At 37.7% G+C, this 16000-nt stretch overlaps 2 protein-coding genes across 2 annotated transcripts; both read left to right on the top strand.

The window, feature by feature from the left end:
• Positions 1-320: 320 nt before the first annotated feature.
• Positions 321-1652, top strand: LOC132159656 (protein BTG1-like). The gene is made up of 3 exons (XM_059569230.1): positions 321-498; positions 659-795; positions 1047-1652. The coding sequence occupies exons 2-3, from the start codon at positions 678-680 to the stop codon at positions 1382-1384; spliced, it is 456 nt and encodes a 151-aa protein (XP_059425213.1). The 5' UTR covers positions 321-498; positions 659-677; the 3' UTR covers positions 1385-1652.
• A 1002-nt stretch (positions 1653-2654) lies between these two features.
• Positions 2655-13215, top strand: LOC132159655 (inositol-pentakisphosphate 2-kinase). Its single transcript, XM_059569229.1, has 13 exons — positions 2655-2888; positions 5796-5855; positions 6409-6504; positions 6604-6670; positions 6853-6974; positions 8779-8868; positions 9146-9204; positions 9633-9705; positions 10916-11195; positions 11459-11594; positions 12026-12128; positions 12242-12321; positions 12411-13215. Exons 1-13 carry the CDS (start codon positions 2808-2810, stop codon positions 12613-12615), a joined length of 1452 nt encoding a protein of 483 aa, XP_059425212.1. The 5' UTR covers positions 2655-2807; the 3' UTR covers positions 12616-13215.
• Positions 13216-16000: the final 2785 nt, after the last annotated feature.

The raw sequence follows: 16000 nt of genomic DNA, 5'->3' as shown, positions 1-16000 counted from the left end.
GGAGTTTGAAGAGCCACTAAAAATGTCGCCGTAATTACATACAATCTCTTTAATCTGAAAACCTTCACAATCAAGTCAAGTATATGAACTTGTTCAATGCGAAACAATTTACTGAGACACACAGGAAGAAATGGAAATAAATACACAAATATAAATTGCTCATATAATAAACTATATACAACATACTCTATAAACAAGTAAGTAATATAAAATGTAACAACTACATTGTACTTGTTTGATACGAGATGCGCCGTCAGGTTATGGCGGGTGACGTCACGGCGAGGTCGCGCTCTGATTGGCTGAGGCGCGTGGCTGCTGAATGTTTACCATCAGAGCTCAGGACTGAAGCTGCACGTACGAGCTCGAGCCACCGCCGGAGGAGGAAGTTCGTGGTCGAAAATACTGATTTATTTGTCCGTTTTCACTACTGCGTCGCTAAAAAGCACTCACAGCAGCTGTAGAAACACTCTGTGTCCCTACTCTGAATCACTGGAACAGGTCAGTGGCGTTTATGTGGCGCTTTTCCGTGTTATTTTGAACAAAGGAACGTGCCAAAGACCGAGACCAGGCCTGTTGAGTTCAGCTGATTGATCTCAGAAAACTCTTTTGTTTTCACTTTTGCTTGTATTTCACGGTTTCCTTGCGTTTCCCCTTTCAGCTCATGCGAAAACTTCACGATGAAAACCGAAGTGTCTACTGCTGCTAACTTTGTGACACGTCTATTGAGAGGAACACGGCTGCTTTCAGAAGAACAGCTGCAACAGTTCAGATTCTCTCTGGAAGAGGCTTTGGGGGGTAAGAAGGATTGGACGTGATCTTTCCATTGTCTAGAAGTAACTACAACCGCATTGTGGTCCAACATGTTGTGGTTTATGATAAAACCGAACATTGTTTTAAACAAAGCAGATGAAGGTTTATTGCAGTACCAAAGTCCATTCACTGAAACTTGAACCATATTGTGCCTTAAAACAGACTTTGCCAAAGAATTGCAAACACCAAGTCCATGTTTCATTGCACCAAAACCTAACTTTCTTTTTTCATTGCAGATCATTATCAGCACCACTGGTTCCCAAATGCACCCTACCGAGGTTCAGGTTACAGGTGCATCCGGATCAACCACAAGATGGACCCTTTGATAGGCAAAGCCGCCTGTACGATCGGACTCGCCAAAGAGCAACTCTTTTCACTGCTGCCAAGTGAACTCACCATGTGGGTCGACCCTTACGAAGTGTCCTACCGGATCGGAGAGGACGGGTCCATATGTGTCCTCTACGAGTCTGCGCCTCCGTCGGACACAAACCAGCCAGACAGCTGCAAAGATGAACTGAGAATCGGACGGGCAAGTCCGTCCAAATCCTTCAGCATGATGACCTGCTCAAGCTGAAAAGCGGTTTTGTGTAATTAGTTGCTTGTGGGCACAGTAAATCAGGCATCCCTCACGTTCGATTTATTTTTAAACCTTGTTTTTTAAGAGATTTTTTTTTCCTTTTTTTTTTTTAATCAACGGTGAAATCTTACTCCTCTTCTTGACCTCATGGTGAAAACAGATGTATTTTGATTAAATGTGTTTTAAGCTCCCTGTACAGTCCTGTTGAATATGTTTTTTTACAATTTCTATTAAAAGTTTTCTATGAATTTCTTAAAAAAATAAATGGGCTTTTGTGGTTATTCCATGTAAGTATATTTGATGCATTGATTTGATCAAAACAAAAGCCATACATAAGACTCTCTATACTTACAATGTGTAATCTTCATTTTTAATACTTTACAAGCAAGCACTTTACTACAGTTAGACAAACTACACATTTAGCATCTTTCTTAAAATGTATTAAAACTAATTTACTTTTCCTAAAGTTTTATGTATATGGAATTTATATTAAATAATAAATGAATATAAATTACAATGAAATAGGCATCAAAGATCACATGTTATTTACTGAATAATAACAACAACAACAAAAAACGAACAAAAAATTCGATTTCTGGATGTGAATCACAAAATAAAAATGTATCAATGTTATAACTTACTTTTTTTTTTTTTTTGGTTTTTTACCTAATTAAAGATTTTTTTTATTGTTTGCCAATACAGAAAACCCGTACAATCCCAACCTATTAAAAAATATTTTCTTAAGTTCTTTAAATGCAAATTATATACAACAATTATACTAATACTCACAAGGTACACGATTTTAAAAGTATTCAGGTTAAAAATATTTATTTATTTGCACTATTTATAACTTATGAAAACAAAAATAAAGTTTTTCTGAGCAAATAATCTACAGGCGTACGTAAAAGAAAATTTAAAAAATATATAATAGTCTATAATTTTTCATATAAGATATACATTTTGAAAAGTTTTCAGGTAAAAATAAATGTAACTTATTTTCAGTAATTCCAAAAACTGTATATACATCTAAATATATCATTTAACTTGTGGATTAATATAATTATACTTTATAAATCTCAAGTTTTTCTGTTGTTTTTCTCTGAGCACCTCATGTGTAAGCGAACAGCAAAAGGGAGGGAAAACAGCAATCATGTGTTCATGACGTCAACTGCCTTCAGTAGAGGACGACCATTTGATTGTCACTTTCAACATCCAATCAGCGGACGAGTTTAACAATGACAACGCCTTCTGACCAATGACAGCACAGAGGGGGCGTGTCCTCGCTAAAGCGGTAGCGGCGCTACACCCGTCGGTGTGTCAGACGCGGATCCTCCAGAAGTTTTGCGCCTGACCCCGATCCTCTCGCCCGGAGTTTCAAACCTGCGCCAAAACCCCCAGCAGCTTACGGTTCCTCTGGGTTATGGAAATGGATAAAATGGACGAAAACGACTGGAAATATCACGGGGAGGGCAACAAGAGTCTGGTCGTGTCTCATTTGCAGGTTAGTGTTCAATAGTTACTAGCTTTTAGCTTAGCCAAGATTCATTTAAACTCAGTCAAATAGGAGTCAGTCAACAGGAACTCAAATCAAACTACATGGAAACGACCTATACAGAAAGTTTGGTCGCTTTTTTTTCCATCAGTTGACGGAAATAAGCTTCTTCCTTGTCTTAAAAGGGTTTTGAAAGGGCTTTAAAGCTAATAGCCACCTAGCAGGCTAAACCAGGATTCAATGATAAAGTCAATGTAAGTTACTACATGTGTGTGTTACCCATGCCACACCCACTCTATGAGCTCGAAAGTTTATTAAACTCTTTAATTGGCATATATATAGGAAATGTAATGCTGAGAGCCATTTAAATGAATGGATGTTCAGAGGAGATGTTTTAGTTTCTGGATGGTTCTTCTGAGCATCTAAAATTGGGTTTCTGTTGGAGAGAAGATCACATACACTTAACATCTTACTCATCCAGGCTTCAAAGTTCAGATTGGAAACCTTTAACAGTTCCCCCTTCATTGGATGAATGATAATGCTGGTATAAACCGGTTTTATACCACCATGATGGATGGGAATATAGAGGTTTATCCCTTTCTTTGGGGGAAAAAAACAATTAGAGACTAAGACTAAAAAGATTTGGGCGTATGAATTTTTAACAATGTAATACTGATTTAAGGTATTACTTTGTTAGAACTTGGTCTGAGCGCTCTTGAACTCTTGTCTGAAACTCTCCTATGTTTGGACAAAGTTGAGAAACTCTAAATGAAATCTGTTGCAGAGTCACATGTATTCTAAGTCATGGAAACTACATGTAAATGATTGATTTATCAGTAGGATTTATCATGTAGTTGGCTCCTTTTGTCACTAGGATGGCAATATCAAGGTCCTGTTTTGTTAAGATCAAGGATATGCAAACGGATTAACCTTTGTCTGATTTCCCAGTTCATTTGGGATCATCTGTGCCATCATACGAGAAATAAACCCAGAACAAACTGGCAGAAAAACGTGTGTAGTCATAAACACGCTGGATTTATATTACTGATTAAAACACGGAATTGTGCGTCCAATCACAAGAAGCTGCCGAGACAATGTTGGCCGATATGTTGATGTCATCGTGTCAAAACTGGGTGTGGGGAAAACGGCAGAAGCTTTGATGCAGTTTTCCAACCAGTTTTAGAGTCCTGCAAGGGCTTGTCTGTCTCTATTTGCTGTTTACTGACATTCTTTCATGCTCTCACACTCTTTCGTGGATTTTTGTCTTTCTGCCTGGTCTGGTTACATTCTTGGAGTATGAGCTGGACCACATCGTTTTGATCAAATCAGCCTGAAAGAGTTAGGTATCTTATAAAACTATTTGTAAAAGCATTTCGGATGCACACTGACCGGCACGCTGGCATTGCAATTTTTTTTAATTACAATTAAACTCTTCCCCCCCAAAATAGTTCTTGTTGGAATAATGAAATTCCCTACTGTAATGTGAAAAAAATATTTAAGTTGTATATAAGTAATATTTTCTAATGTCTAATTGTATTTAACAATTTTTAATGACGTTTTATCATCAAAAAAAAATAATTGTCTGGACAGGATGGTTTTCAAAATATTATCAATACAATTAAACAATTATTTAACAATTGGTTATTAAACAATAAAAAAACATTTTTGCTATTTGAAATATACTTTAACTCAAATAATAATATAAGCAAAACTTAAAGTTTGTGTAAAATCAATTCTGAGAATTGTTTTTGAACACATTATGAATGTTCGAAGGGCATTGCGGAAACATGTTACAAAGACTGTGAGCTATGTAGTACTTAAATGTGGAATTAAACAGGTTTTCACCATTTTCGTGTTCAGGATTTTATGGGTGGGGCTAAAATATCACTCAATGAGGAAACAGAGTCGTATGGCCCCTCCCCTAAAACTATAAGACGTGTGTTTGAGTTACTGCCGTTTGTTACAACAGCCTAGAGCTTGCTAGCTAGCCTTCGTCACATAAATGCATAATACCTGGATGCAATAATTAAAAAAGAACAGTTTGGTCTCCTCATTTAAATAAGCTGCAGAGGAAGACCGTTGAGAGAGATGTCGGCTTTTCCATGAGTGGGTGTGGCTTCAGCACCCCCTGTGGACACGCCCTTAGCATTTGAGAGCAGAGAAAAGTGCTTATTTTTGTAAAGATTTCAATAGCTTACATTATTCACATGGCACTTTTTTTCCCTTTTTTTTCAGCATACAAAGTTGTTTGGGTGGTTAATAACACGTTATAATCTAATTTTCTTTTAATTAAAATGCAAGTACGAAAATAACTAAAACTGGAGTAAATATTTATAGAAACTAGGCTATATAGACTATTTTACAAAAGCACAACAAAGGTACTTAAACTAAGTAAAGCTAAAAAGGTCAATATTAAAAACGGATTCAAAATAAAACAATCTTGAATAACTTTTTTTGATTTAGAAAAGTTGCCCTTGATTGTTCTAAACGTGTACAAAAATGTATTTTCTTCATATATTTGATGTGAATTCATTAACTTCTGAACCTCATCCCTTTATGTTTAACATTTTGAGAGGCAGAAGTAAGTTTTGTAAACATTGAGCAAGTGTGTTTAGAAACTGCATTTGCGTTTAAGTGGCCATCGGTTGCATCATTTCATAAAACAAACCGCCAGACACTGCCATGATGTCACCTTTACCTTTGTGGACCTATTTATGCCTAAAAGCATTCTGGGAAAACGTAATCTGTATTCAGTTTACAGCTGAGTGGATGTCATATTTATTGTACACACAGGCAAACCCATTTCAAAGAATTCCCTTTTGAACTAAAGTAAGACAAGGATACATACAGTTTTCGAAGTCTTTGTGAAATGACTCGTGTGATTTCTGTTTTTAAACACATCACTTCCTATTACAGCACTGTCGAGTTCTTCGTCTGCTGAAGTTTCCCTCCGAAGACTCTGCACATACACGACAGGTAAAACTTCCCCAAATCCCCACCACCGAACATTATTACTTCCCAAATTTTCTTCCCAAAGTTACCTTTTCTTACACTGTGAAAGATACCATACTATTAGAAGCCAGCAAGAGAACTGGAACATGAACACGAAATCATATTGTGAAGCATATTGTGAGCAATATATAAAACATGGCGAGAAAGACTTTCATTAAGTCAACAGATGGATAAAAATATTAGCAATACTTGGAAAAATGGATTGTGTTTATGACTCACCATTGTATGATTTGACATTTCTATCAATGTAAGTCAAGTATTGATGCACAGATGAAATAATGAAACGTAAATAGTCAGTTTTGTCAACAATTTCCACAATCCTTAAGGTTAAACATAATATATCTGTGTGTTTTCTTGCACTGTATTGTAAGTTATTTGCGTCTCTTATGAAGAGTATGAAGTATGAAGAGTATCTGCAACAGTGTAAATGCAAATATGCTTCAATTGTTTGGTCTTGGTCACTTTGCATTGATAAACGGTGTAGTATCAGCTCATTTTCCTACCTCTTTCCTGCCAGACTGCAGAACAAGCTTTTCGACACATCCCCAACATCGTGGATTATAGTAAATATGTCATGAAGCCTTTACTGGGGGAGAAATACGTTCACAGTGGAGTAAGTAACAGTTTTAGACCTTTATGTACTTTATTACATTGTGATGCTTTAACACGAGCCCAGAAAAATAGATGAAAATAATGGCTTGAATGTTCACAGGAGGTTGTTAAACTACCGCTGGACTTTGTGAGACAGCTGTCGCTAAAGGTCCAACAAGAACGACCTGGTACCAATTTATTTTTCTTTTTGCTTTAATTAAATTTTTTTGGCAGTGACATTGTAATGCCCCCCAAAAACCAACAGTGTTATGATAGTATTTTGATAGCAAAATCCAAGTAAAACGTACTGGTCCATTATGGTAATGACAACTTATTGGAAAAATGTTGTCGTGTTCTTTCTTTGACACAGAACTGCGCTGTGATAAGGTCATGGACACATTCAGTGGGTGTGGTTTATGCCTTCCCAACCTGACCCATCTTCCCCTCCACCATCTCAGAGACCACAGACCTCCAATCTGCGTTGAGATTAAGGTAAACTCCACATTCGATTTGACATGATCACTTCTGTTGTGATCGTGTAGGTGGGGGAATTTGCACATGCGGTTGTGGTGTTTACCATTTATTCATCGGTTTTGAGTGGAAGGTTGGGCAGAGTACAACAATCTTATCACAAAATTATCCGCTTAATTTACCATTTACCACTCATTTAAATGCAAAAAATTGAGCTCAACCATATATTGTGGTTGGATGTATGTCTGGTTTAAAGGATTTGTTCACTAAAAGCTGGAAATATGCTGAAAACGTTTCGCCCTCAGGGCATTCAAGATGTAGAAGAGTTTGCTCCTTTATCAGAAAGAAATGTAGCATTACATCACTTGCTCAGCAATGGATCTTCTGCAGTGAATGGGTGCCGTCAGAATGAGAGTCCAAACAGCTGATTAAAATCCACAAGTAATCTCCAGTCCATCAGTTAACATCTTGTGAAGTGAAAAGCTGTGTGTTTGTAAGAAACACGCGTCCTTAGACCGTCATTTCCGGCCCATAATCCATAACGCTTCCTCCAATGAAAAAGCATTGTCAGAATCCACCAAAATATTTGTTTTGAAAGGAGTTTTATTAATAGAAGACTCATACTTTAGCCAGAAGCAACCATTTTGCTTCTCAATGGAGGACGCCAGGCGCTGAGCTGTTTTTGTTGTGTGTCAAGGGTTTCATGGTAAAGGAGGATGTTAAGTAAACGCGTAGTTTACAGGATTTAAAGACCATGAAATTCTGACATCATCTCCTATGACAACTTGTGGTGTTATCACCGAGGGCTGAGAAAATAGCAAAGCTGCAGACAACAAGTGAATGCCGTTATTACTGTTTTTCATGTTTGGTAACACATTTTTACTCAGCTTTTAAAAAATGTCAGATAGTTGGCATTTCATATGCGTTTGGCCAATCAGCGTACAGTTACCTCACTGGTCGTTCCTACACAACCCTACTCTGAATAAGAGCTAAATTAGTTCCCCCAAATGGAGTTCCTAGAACCAAAACCATTCTTAGATCGTGAGGTGCGAACACACCTAGAAGCGATAACTTCCGCCAATAGTTCTAAGAACTATTCAAAGGTTCCTCCAGTGCGAAAGCGCCTATTCTTGCGGCACCCATTCACTGCAGAGGACCCATCGGTTCATATAAAGAAACAAAAAACTATTCCTTCAACCTTCTTTATGATCATTTGATCATTAAATGAATAACTGCTGCCATGGTCACAAGAAAAATGTATGTTAAATCTCATTGTAAATAAAGCATAAACTATAATAAGCCTAGTTTACATAGTTTTTCTCAAAATTATGACAGTGACAGAATAGTTATACCCACGTTTACAAAACATTGACTTTCGAAACTGTTCGCAAGTGTGCCAGGAACCTCGCCTTGTCTTTGGTGTCACATGTCTAAGCACGTCTGGTCATTGAACTTGCTGACAGTTGTTAATAAGTTTTTCTGTATCTTCATGGTGTTAGAGTGTAAACGCTCTTGGGTTGGATTAGTGACAGTTGTTAAACTGCAAGAGTCTCACAACAAAGAACTGTTTTTTTAGGGGTAAGTATGAATATCTGTTCTTGGGGAAGTAGACCACAGTAGCTGAATGACTCGTTGAATCTATTTGTGTGGAATTTAATCACATGGTCAGTCAAACAAACAGAGGGAGGTGGTGTGAATCTTATCTGAAACGCTTGTGTTCATAAAAACAACTAAACTTCTTTATATAAAGCTTACTCACAACACTTCATTGTGTAACTCAAGATTCAAAGATACAATTACTTACATCTCCTTTCCCCTCCCCCAGCCAAAATGTGGATTTCTACCCTTTTCAAGGCACGTAACCAAGGAATGCAAGCGCAAGGTTTGCAGATTCTGCATGCATCAGCATTACAAGGCAAGTACCAATTAAAAATCTAGTCGTTGCCAATTTTTTAAAGAAGTGAAGCTAGATTTATTAAAGCTAACTTCTGCTTTAACAACAAAAAAAAAGGATGGTGCATTCTGCCATCTGTTTGTACTCTACGTTATCATATAATCAATTCTTTGTGAGGCTCGGCTACAGAAAAAGAGCTTATGTCGCTGAAAATACAAGAATCAGTTTAATTCCCAAAGTTTCATTATGAAGCGACACTGTTTGTAAAGTTTACACTAACAGGTTTTGTTCTTTACAGTTAGCCAATGGGAAGTGGAAGCGATTGAGCAGATATTGCCCTCTGGATCTCTTCTCAGGGTGAGTTACTGCTTCAGTCACTCAATGCAGGAAATCAGAGCTGGATTTATATATTTCACTGATATTACGACCTTTAGCCAGCATTGTTAACAAGCCTGACTGCGGCAAAGACATTCACTAAGCTGGTTGCGTCACTGCCCTGTGTTAAAGCAAAGAATTTTTTACTTGGGGGGAAAAAGGAGCACGATCAACATTTTTGTAAAAGTTGTGACTCACATTTCCACTGTGAGACCAGCCCTACAATCTATAATGCATGATGGTTTTGTACTGCTGCACAGAAATGCTAGAAAACAAGATTTAGATTTGTTGATCCAGATAATCTCTTAATTTTGTTGTCATGTCGAAATCAAGATGAGGTGCAAAGAATGTATTACCAAAAGTGAACTAATTTTACACACCTAAATCTTAATCAATATCTTGTTTTCCAGGAGCAAACAGCGAATGTATGTTGCATTGAAGAACCTGTTAGAGGAACCACAAAACAACTTGAAAATCTTTAAGGTAAATATGAATTTCTGTAATTAACATTTAATGTGCACACTTCAGATTAAAGTTTGTAAATCTTGCCTCGACTTATGTTGACAGAATGTTCAGAATTCGAAATGTAACTGTGTAAAACTTTTTTTATCATTCATTCATTGGAATAAATCATTCTGAAAGTGATTCCAACAATAACGTCATCGTTGTGGTGTGAACTTCCCTATTCTAGAATTGGAAAAAATATTAAAACTTTTATCGTTATGCTTATCATCCTTGGTGCGTATGGGCCTTAATTTTTTATTTATCCTAGAACATTTCTTTAACTTGGAAGTACTACTATCATAGTACTAATAAACAAAATTAGTTTACTTTTACAACATTTGTTTACTTTATTTGGTTTACTGGTCTTAACTAGTCTCCTAGCCCAGTCAGGCTGCTTTTAGAGGGATTTTGGCTAGTTTTTACCTGGAAACTAGCTTTGCTGACCATCTGATCACCAACTTAACCTGTTTTTTAGTTTATCTTAGACTAGCTTAAACCACCAAAGACCAGCAAACCAGCTGAAAAAAATAATAAAAATATTCACACTCCAGTTACTACATATATATTGGTTTAATACATTAGAAATGGTTGATAAATAGAGAAGTTGCATTAAAGGGGGTCATATGATGCTTTTTTAAAAAAAAGATCATTATTTTGTGTATTTGGTGAATATGTTGACATCCTTTAATGTTCAAAAACACATTATTTTTCAAATACAGTACATTATTGTAGGTCCTCTATGCTCTCCCTCTCTCAAACACATCGTTTTCTACAAAGTCCCTCCTTCCGACAAGCGCAGTTGACCCAGTGCATTGTGATTGGTCAAACACCGCAAGCACTCATCGGAAATGTAACGCCCCTTTCCATAATCGCGAGCTTCAACTATTAAAATAAAGGTAAAGACAGTTAGTAATGTCCTTAATTTTATCATCAGTTCAAGCCCGAAAGGGGAACAGAGTTGCGTGACCGACATGTGACGTAGACATGTGGGGGGCGTGTTTGAATGGGCCGTGGCAGAGTCTTATCTTTGATAAAGAATGTCTCTTTGGATTTGAGACTGTAGTCTTTGTAACTTTACAGATCTTCTTTATGAACCAAGAGCTTGTAACACTCTAAAGAGAAAAGGAAAAAATGTAATCGCATCATTATGACCCCTTTAATTCATTGTTTCTCTCATCTTTTTTTTCAGGGTGGAGAGTTGATATTTAGCTGTAAAGATGATGCCAAGCAGCAACCCGACTTGAACGATCTCATTCAGCACCTTCGGCCTTATTTCCCTCATAGTAATGGCCTCTATAACAGCCACCAGCCTGGCAAAGCGGTCCTGAACGAGTTAATTCGGGTGATCTGCTCCGCTCTGCTCAGCGGCGGGGACTCGAATCGCTCGGTAGAGCCCAGGAAGGTGCACCTGTCCGAGAGCAGGCCGCACTGTGAAGCAAGTCCCTTCCCAAGAGACCTGCTCCGAAACGGTGAGGACTTAACCAGTGAATGTGGATAGCTGTCAGTGAGAAAACATGGTTTAATGTCCTTCAAAACATTGCTAAACAAGTGCAATGGAAATCATTGATGAGTCACGATATATGCGTAGGTGTGAGAACTGGCTTGACACAGTTGACCAAAAATAAACTGCATTTCAAATGACACGTTAAGGGATTATTGCGTCATAGAAATTATGGTAGTCATAAATCTGTTACCAGTTGAACACGTTGAACTAATTTTCATGTGTTCACAGGTAACCACAGCATCCCTAAAGACAGTGTCCTTGCAAAAATCCTCCAAGTCCAGATGATGGATAACCTGGATATTGAAGGAATCTACCCTCTGTACAAACGCGTGGAGCAGTATCTAGAAGAGTTCCCGAGAGAAAGGTGAATTTTTAATCAGGGATATTGAGTGCTACGTTACTAATCTATCAGATCAGTACTCCAGTGAAAGAACGTTTTGTTCCTGCCGAGTAAAGTTTATATTAGGCAAATACTTCAGATCTATGCAGTGCTCACATGTACTGAAAGCATGTAATAAAAATTCAGAACAGTTGATGAATCCTAACCAGTTATAAAATACTTCATCCTATAACTGTAAGACTTCTAACTTTCCCTAAAAGACTGAACAGGCACTAGGTGGTGCAAAAGACACATTTGTGAATATAAGTAGTTCAAGACGAGTCATGAGGCACTGCGGCCACATGGTGGTCCAGCATTTGGTCATAGCTGATTTCCATGCAAAGCCATATCATCTTTATGAATAAACTTGCCTAAAGCCACTTTAAAATCCAATCAACACTTCTATGTATCTCCAGAAAACGATTGCATATAGATGGGCCTTATGATGAGAGTTTCATGGACACTGTGAAAAACTGTCCTACTGAAGATGACGGCTCTGTAGAATATGCAGTTGGGAAGGTAAGACATGTGATGCTGATAAGTTTAAATTTAAATATATTTTGGTGGCAATTAAGAATCTCTTTCCCAAAAAAAAAAACTATTAAGATTAACTCTCAGATGTTACTTTCCAGGTTCATCAGTATAGAGTCGCAATGACTGCCAAAGACTGCTCAATCATGATCACGTTTGCACCTTGTGAGGAAGACGAGGAGTAAGTTAGAATTCACCCTTTAAAATCACTATTAGATTATCTTCCTTGACATTTGCCATCATTTTACTTTTCGTTTGCTTTGTTTCCAGACACCAGTTGAATTTGGAGAAGCCTCGTTTCACGTATTCAGTCTCCATCCTGGATCTGGACCCCAAACCGTATGAAGGCATCCCTCACCAGTACAAGCTGGACACCAAAATCGTCAACTACTACCTGCGGAGCACGCAAGCTCCGCCCCCCTCCAGCCTATATAAGGAAAGGCAGGAGTGCACATTGCTCTTCCATGCTGTATGAGACACCTCTACAAGTGATGCTTGGGAAATACCTAGGAAGTGAATCTGAAATAGTGATCTAATTTAGTTTTTTTCTGTTTGCTAGTCTGTCTAGTTGTTTGCCCTCCCACAGTGTTCTGCCACGTGAAGTTGGCGTTCACAGTTGTTGCAAGAGCAAACCTGATGATTTTCTTTTTGAGGGGCTGGTCTCCTAAAGAACATGATACCTGAATGAGTCAGTCATTGGCTGTAAAAAGTGAGGACATGGAGGGGGTGTGTGTGTGTGTTTTTGTGCAGTGCTGTTGGGTGTTTCTCGCACGCAGCGGCGCTACTGTGGTCTCCAAGTGCCAACAGTGACTTACAGCGATTTTCCCTAATGAACGTTTTACCGCGCATCAGCTTGGCCGTGTCTTCAGTCGCTGTACAGGCAGTTTGGAATTCAAAAACAGACAAGTACTTCATCCCTAGAGCTCCTCAAACCTCTGACCCTTGGCGAGCTACAGTAGCGGGAGTAATACTGACAAGCACAGACCTGTTGTATGCTAGCGAATGGGGTCGCGATAACACCGTCACTACCTGTAAGATAGATTTTATAAATTAGAAGATAAGCCTAATGATATTACTCGCTCTTGAAATTTTATTATATAGTGAAATTATATAGTAATGTACCCTCAGCTGGCGTAACCGCTATATACAAATCAAATCGAAGTGTCTTATTAAACAGTAGTTCACAATAATATAAAAAAGTACATTGGCTAGTAACCTTCATGTCATCGCAAACCCATTTGATAGAATCGTTACGCAGCTCGTCAGTTCATTCTGACCAGGTATTCAAAGAACGCAACATTTTTTAACAATCATAAGTGAATAATGACTGAAATTTGTATGACTTTTATAGACTTTGGAGCTTTACAGCCTTTGGTCACAACGGTTGTTGTATGGCAAAAGTTACGTAACAATTCTTCAAATGTTTGGAAAAACATTTGGAAAACATCAGTACAGACATGATGGTGTCTAAATTTTTGGTTGAACTACTACTTTAAAGTTAGTCCATCATCTCAAACATAAAACACCACCGTTTTCCCCAGAAAAACTGCTGTAAAATGAAAAATCGTCTGTGTCTGTCCATCAACCATGGCTTTGTCCCTGAATTTGACACTGATATGCTTAGTTGTCATCTGTTTTTAAATCCCAGAGCAGAAAACAATCAGAGGAATCCATCCCCAGCAGCTTGAACACTACTACGGTTACATTTGGCTTTAGTTTTAATGGCTATAATTGGATGCAGGGCCAGACATTTTTCAGAAGTCGTCCAAAGATGGACAGCACGCCAGTTTTTGTTAGCACAATAAAATGGATGATCCAGCAGTTTTTCCAACAGTGATTTTTTTTTTCAGAGAAGAAGAATAGGCTATAGAAATGGTAGTGTTGTTGAGTTAACGGTATATGAGTTGCGAGTTTGGCGTCTTTGATCATAAAAACCACAGTAAGACGGTTTGTGCAGATTTTATGGTGTAACTAACACTAAAGATAGCACCTCATGATTGCCTTTCTCTGTTATGGGGAATATTACTGTTACAATGTACTGTGGCGTGAGTAATGCTCACGCTTCTGTTTACCTTTTTTAGCGTGATGCAAACTGCGTTGGCTTGCTTAACTCAAAGTTGTCAATGCAGTTCCAGTCAGGCGAACAGTGTTTGCATTTTACATGGATGAACATTCAACATTGCCAAACTGTGTTCACACTCCCCTTTGTCTTAATGTGAACTGGTGTCAAAAAAAGTATTAATACGCCTTACCTGTAAGCGAAAACGCTTTCGTTGTCGAACTGATGGCATTTGTTTTGATGTGTCATGATGTAACTGATTGAAAAGTGCAGTTTCTCCACAACAGACATTGCGGTGTTTGCCTTCGTTTTAACAACATCTTACCCCTTTTGAACCAGAGATATTGCGAGTCTGAGGTGGGGACATTGAGTTATTCTATTGAAATAAAGATCTCTAATCACTATGTAGGTAGGAATGGACATTAATTCTGTTATTAGGCAAGAAAAGAAAGGAAGATCACAATTTCTGTGATGGAATCTAATGTTAAAATGTAACTATTTGAAAATACAAAGTGGATTTTGCTGTCAAACATTTTGTATTCAAAATTATTTATTTTTCTAGCTCTTGTCTAATGATGTATATTTCCTTACATTGTGGGCATATCATGCTTAAAAATGATTGACACGTACAGGTGACATCAATATGTAGTTCCTAATGGGTGATTGATTATATAGGTGTTTATATTGAATAAAAAGATTAGATACGAAGCTCCCACAGCGTGAGTTTTGGCATATTTTTTGACTTCTCACAAACACACAGTTCTTATCAAGCCTTCGATAGATGCTTCCACCCCATGAACCCACAGGAGGCTCTGAAAGTAATCAGAGCCATTTTTCATCACTTTTTTTAGTGTCCAGCTGAAAACAAAATAAAACATTTTAGGTCATTGTACTACATTCTAAGACACTATTATGAATTGTACAAGTGTAAAATAATAAAATACTTGATTCTGTCAGTTTTGTATTACAACCACAAAGTCTTATGAGGCCAGGGATTTTTTTAAATTCGTTTTCTCATGATCTTGACAACGAAAGTTGTTTTCTCGTCACAATTAAATTTTCTCATGATCTTGACAGCAAAAGTTGTTTTCTCGTCACAATTAAATTTTCTCATGATCTTGACAGCAAAAGTTGTTTTCTCGTCACAACTTCGATCTTTCAGACTATGGTCATGGCGATCCTGAGGAACATACAGCCATTGACTCTTTCTATATCTCAACCATGTAATCTGGATATATCAGTCGTGGTCACCAAGGAAAGATACAGGAACTTGTAGTCACTTGACATAATATTTGTTTCATCTGCCTTCAATAGATGGTAAACAGCAGAAGCTACGTACCGCAGTTTCCATTTCACTTTCTTAGCTGATGCAACCTACCTTAAAGGTTGAGGGCTTCTTATAATCATGATCAAAATCCCGACAGATTCCATCTGACCCGCAGCAACCTGGTTTCAAAACACCGGCCAATAACGAAACAACATATGAACAAAATATGTGGAGAAATTTACATATTAGAGATTTGCGTAATTGTAGGCTGAATTTGCTCCATAACAAGGCAAGAATACACTGTAGTCACAGTCTGCGACTGTCTGCACAGAGCTTTGATGTCTTACAGGAATAAATGACTCAAAAACTTTAAGATTTATTTCCCCCATGCCAAGGGTTTCGACTTTCTTTCATGTGAAACAAAAAGAGAATTCTTCAAGAACGTCCTGGCTACTACATAATTAAATATTAAAATACAGTCAAAGTGAGCAAGGACAAGGGCTTTTAGTCTCCAAAATCACCAAAAAGTACATA

This window comes from Carassius carassius, chromosome 16 (assembly GCF_963082965.1).
Source record: "Carassius carassius chromosome 16, fCarCar2.1, whole genome shotgun sequence".
Classification (NCBI taxonomy): Eukaryota; Metazoa; Chordata; class Actinopteri; order Cypriniformes; family Cyprinidae; genus Carassius; species Carassius carassius.
Note: the sequence above shows the minus strand (reverse complement) of the source record. Positions and strands in the feature narration are given on the sequence as shown.